The sequence below is a fragment of the Galeopterus variegatus genome, unplaced genomic scaffold (assembly GCF_000696425.1).
Source record: "Galeopterus variegatus unplaced genomic scaffold, G_variegatus-3.0.2 Scaffold1594, whole genome shotgun sequence".
Lineage (NCBI taxonomy): Eukaryota > Metazoa > Chordata > Mammalia > Dermoptera > Cynocephalidae > Galeopterus > Galeopterus variegatus.
Genome location: NW_007727705.1, coordinates 240,781 through 246,040, shown reverse-complemented (window position 1 = coordinate 246,040; position 5,260 = coordinate 240,781). Strand labels below are relative to the sequence as shown.

Genomic DNA, 5,260 nt, shown 5'->3' with positions numbered 1-5,260 from the left:
AATGTCCATCATCAGATGAGTGGATACGGAAAATGTGGTAGCTGGGTCATATGGTAGATCTATCTGCAATTGTTTGAGGAACCTCCATACCAATTTCCATACAGGCTGCACCATTTTGCAGTCCCACCAGCAATGTATGAGAGTTCCTTTTTCTTCGCAACCTCACCAGCATTTATCATTCACAGTGTTCTGGATATTAGCCATCCTAACTGGGGTAAGATGATATCTCAGTGTGGTTTTGATTTGCATTTCCTGAATGCTGAGTGATGTTGAGCATTTTTTCATATGTCTGTTGGCCATTTGTATATCTTTCTTACAGAAATGCCTATTTAGCTCTTTCGCCCATATTTTAATTGGGTTGCTTGTTTTTTTTTTGTACAGGTGTTTGAGTTCCTTGTATATTCTGGATATTAATCCTTTGTCAGATGTATATTTTGCAAATATTTTCTCCCACTCTGTTGATTGTCCTTTCACTCTGTTAATTGTTTCTTTTGCTATGCAGAAGCTTTTTAGTTTGGTATAATCCCATTTGTTTATTTTTCTTTTGGTTGCCCACTTTAAAAAAAAAAAAAAAAAAAAAAAACCTCCCTATTTATGAATATATTGTTGGACAAACATGGAAAAGAGTGGTCCAATTAGCTACATACCCAATCTGATATACCTGGATAAGTTTTTGTTTTTGGGATTGAATATTTTATCACCAGACATTTTCTAATCATGTAAAGGTTAACATCTACATGGTTTTGCTTAGTGTCTGAGTTTTGCTCTATGAAAAATTTTAATAAGATTTGATATGAATTTGAGTATGTTTGAGAGATTAATTTTCATAAATGTCAATTTCCATTTTTCTACTATGCATTCCATTGGACCAGTGGGGTATGGATACCATTTGGTAATATTTACTAGAGTGTGATCTAGATGGGTATGTATTCAGGTAGAATGTGTTAACTTTTATGCTTTTAATTTGGGGGTGGGGATGGTTCTGGTTTTGTATGTATCTGTGATTATCACTTTGCTTATTTTATATACCATATCTATTTGTATGCCACTTCTCATTTACCTGGTTTTTTTGCCCATTTTATGGAAAAGGTAGGGGAAAAAATCGATCAAGTTTGCTGAGTAAAACTTTACTCAGCTTTTGCCATGATGGACGAAAGTGTTACATTTAAAGAGAAAGCCCTTTGCTCCCTCTGCTCCCTCATGCTAAATAAAGCAGAGTTTTAATAATTTTGTACCTAAAGTCTGGGAGTATAGCCCAGGATGGAAGACATTTCTCTTAAGATTTGTCTTACAAATGTTGGGATTTTATATTCTACTCCATTATACATTTGACTTAACAATAAACAAATTTTAGAATTGATAATTTTCTGAGTGGCTTTTCCCCAAAATTAACATCCAGAGTCCAACTGAACTTTGCCAATAATTGTGTACTTCTTGATGAATATCTGTTCTTTGACAGTGCTTAAGAGCCCTAACTTGAACATTTTTGAAGATGATGGTTGACTGAGAAAATTATTCCTCCTTGTGGTTTGAGAGTCAATGTCAAGGGATAGAGAAAAGTTATACAAATAAATATGGTAAATGTAAGGTGCATGATACAGTCTTTTCAATAGTCTGTGGTTATTTTACATATATAATTCCTTATATGTATATTTTAATAAATCTTAAATTTATGTCTATATCTGTGTCTTTTCTAACACCTGTTGTTTACCTTCAGGTGAGAAGCCATTTAAGTGTGATCAGTGCAGTTATGTGGCCTCTAATCAACATGAAGTAACTCGCCATGCAAGACAGGTTCACAATGGGCCTAAACCTCTTAATTGCCCACACTGTGACTACAAAACAGCAGATAGAAGTAATTTCAAAAAACATGTAGAGCTACATGTTAACCCACGGCAGTTTAATTGCCCTGTATGCGACTATGCAGCTTCCAAGAAGTGTAATCTACAGTATCATTTCAAATCCAAGCATCCTACTTGTCCTAATAAAACAATGGATGTCTCAAAAGTAAAACTAAAGAAAACCAAAAAGCGAGAGGCTGACTTGCCTGATCACAATATTACCAATGAAAAAACAGAAACAGAGCAGACAAAAATAAAGGGGGATGTGGCTGGAAAGAAAAATGAGAAGTCTGTAAAAGCAGAGAAAAGAGAAAATGTTTCAAAAGAGAAAAAGCCTTGTAGTAACGTCTCAACGATCCAAGTGACTACCAGAACTCGCAAATCAGCAACAGAGACTAAAGAAATGGATGTATATACAGGAAATAGTTCAGAAAAATCCTGTAAAACCAAGAAAAGCAAAAGGAAGATGGAAGCTGAAACCCATTCCTTACATGATCCTGTGAATGTTGAGGAACCTGTAACAAAAAAGAAAAAGAAGGTAGAAAACAAATCCAAAAAGAGTCAGGAATTGCCAAAGGGTGACAGCAAAGTGGAAGAGAATAAAAAGCAAAATACCTGCATGAAAAAAAGTACAAAGAAGAAACCTCTGAAAAATAAATCAAGTAAAAAAAGCAGCAAGCCTGCTCAGAGGGGGCCAGCTCAGAAGGAGCCTGCTCAGAAGGGGGCTGCTCAGAAGGGACCTGCTCAGAAGGAGCCTGTTCAGGTGGAGCCTCCTCCCGTGGAGCCTGTCCCCATGGAGGCTGATCAGAAAGGGCCTGCTCAAATGGAGCTGCCCCTTCCCATGGAACTTGCTCCCATGGAGGTTGTTCAGAAGGGGGCTGCTCAAATGGAGCTTCCTCTTCCCATGGAGCCTGCTCCTATTGAGGTTGTTCAGAAGGAGCCTGCTCAGACGGAGCTTCCTCTTCCCATGGAGCCTGCTCCCATTGAGGTTGTTCAGAAGGAGCCTGCTCAGATGGAACTGCTGCCTCCCATGGAGGTTGCTCAGATGGCGCCTGCTCAGATGGAGCCTGTTCAGATAAAAGTTGCTCAGAAGGAACCTGTTCAGACGGAGGTTGTTCAGATGGAGGATGTTCACAAGGAGCCCCCTCCTCCCATACAGCCTCCTCTTCACATGGAGCCAATTCCCAGAAAGTCTCCTTCCCGAAAAGATAATAAAAAGGAAAAATCCGACGTGCAGAGTGAAATGGCACAGAAAGAGCAGGTCCTTATCGAAGTTGGTTTAGTGCCTGTTAAAGATAGCCAGCTTCTAAAGGAAATTGCAAACTCACAGGATCTCTTACCACCATCACCACTGTTACCAAAGGAAGACTTAAAAGAAGAGGTGCCAAAAGACCAAGAGAGCGAAGGAAATAAAGAAGCCCTTTTTCAGAAAGTAGAAGCAGAAGAGGCAGGTAAGAGACTAGCTGGTCTTGCTGCTGGTATCAAGGAATCTACCCGTGTTTCATCCTTTGGAGAAAACTTGAATATGGCAGAGAGTGAAACTTTAGATGGTAAACATCAGACTGACGCTGTGCTTTGTGAAATGGAAGCGGACACTGATCAGAACACAACAGAGAATCTCCCTGGTAAAAACTCAGCAGTTAAAGAACGAGTTTCACCATTGCTTCTTCCCCCACCAATAGAAGAAGAGGAAGCAGGGTCCAAAACTGTTCTGGTGTCGCCTCCTGTTAGCATAGCAGAAAATGAGTCTCAGGAAATTGATGAAGATGAAGGCATCCACAGTCATGATGGAAGCGACCTTAGTGACAACATGTCAGAGGGTAGTGATGATTCTGGATTGCATGGGGCTCGGCCAGTTCCACAAGAAACTAATAGAAAAAATGCAAAGGAAGCCTTAGCAGTCAAAGTGGTGGATGGAGATTTTGTTTGTATCTTTTGTGATCGTTCTTTTAGAAAGGAAAAAGATTACAGCAAACACCTCAACCGCCATTTGGTTAATGTGTACTTCCTTGAAAAAGCAGCTAAAGGGCAGGAGTAATTAAACTTCGGACATGGTTTCAGTTCTTAGTTTGTAAGATCTATTACATTTTATATTCATTTATATAGTAGTAGACAACTGTTTAAGATTGCTTTAATGAGTGTCCAATATTGATTTTTTAAGTGGCATTCTTTTCCTTAGGATTTTATGTATACCTGTTGATTGTTGTATAGATTTTAGCAAATCCAAGGGAGTTAGTGTACTAAACCAGCAGATACTTAAATCTGTTAGCTTATGTGTTTCATTGAAATGAGAAGGCCAAGATGGTATAATAGCATTCTCTTGCATTGTCCAGCTACAACTTGTCAGTTTTTTCTGCATGTCTATCTTCCTGTTTTGCTTTAGATTATTCTTAGTTCCTTGTTTAGCTCTATAAAATTTGGCTTACTTAATAGCAAATTACTTGAAGAATTTGCCTGCTTTATATAAAGTTAGCACTTTAAGGTTTTTTTGTTTTTTTTAGAGATGAGAAAAGACATTTAAATTGAAGAAAAATTCTTCCAACAGTGGACATTGTATCAGTCCAGGTATTTACTTCCTGAGTTTTGATCAATATTTCTTATGTGTATGTTAATTGTCATAAAAACAGTGATTTTTTGGTGTGTGTGTTTTTTTATTTTGGTGCTTTAATGGCTTAAGATGTTGCACATTGTTTTTTTTTTTTTTAACCTATGCAGTTAAATTTTTTTCTAGAAATAGCATTTGTGTTGAACAGTAACACTTTATACATATATGCATGTTTATTTTGCCTCTTTGGGAGGGATGCTTTTAGGCTAGTTTGCAAAAGGGGCAGTTTTCTTTTTCTTTGCTGCAATTGTCTTTTTTGCAGAATAGAGTAATAGTGTATGCAAGTTTGTGAGCAAATGAAACATGCAGGTTCAATCCACTGATTTTGATTTTCACATCTTATATGTATGCCAGAATCTGTATTTCATATGTTATTTATTTTGAATGGATATAGTAAATTCACAGCTCTCAGTTTTGATTTTGCAATGAGCAAACAATTAAGTTCCATACTGAACAAATTATTATCTCAAATACCAATTGTCAGTTATTTTTGTTGTGTGTTTTGGTACAGCTATTTCTTAATTGTTGAGTGTTAAATCATCATATCTCTGAGGAAAACCTTTTCTCATAGATGACTGGTGTCCATATGGCTATTCAACTGAGTAAAGAACTGTAAGTGATATTTGGAAACTGTAAACCTGGAATTAAGAGACAAAATTATTCAAGTTTCACAGAATATCACTTGGGAGATTCTGAAGCCATAGCCTGTTGTATGGCAAACCTAGGATAAGATAGGTAGCATGAGTGCTGACAGATTAGCAGCAACTTCTTTGGAATACAATGAAAAAGGCTGGTGAAACCAAGTACAGTCCAG

At 37.4% G+C, this 5,260-nt stretch overlaps 1 protein-coding gene across 1 annotated transcript in view; it reads left to right on the top strand.

The window, feature by feature from the left end:
* Positions 1-3,901, top strand: part of REST (RE1-silencing transcription factor) — a 19,813-nt gene extending 15,912 nt beyond the window's left edge. The window contains exon 4 of the mRNA XM_008577870.1: positions 1,718-3,901. Coding sequence (XP_008576092.1) covers positions 1,718-3,879 — 2,162 coding nt within the window. The 3' untranslated portion in view covers positions 3,880-3,901. The remainder of the gene's footprint in view (positions 1-1,717) is intronic.
* The last annotated feature ends 1,359 nt before the right edge of the window (positions 3,902-5,260 follow it).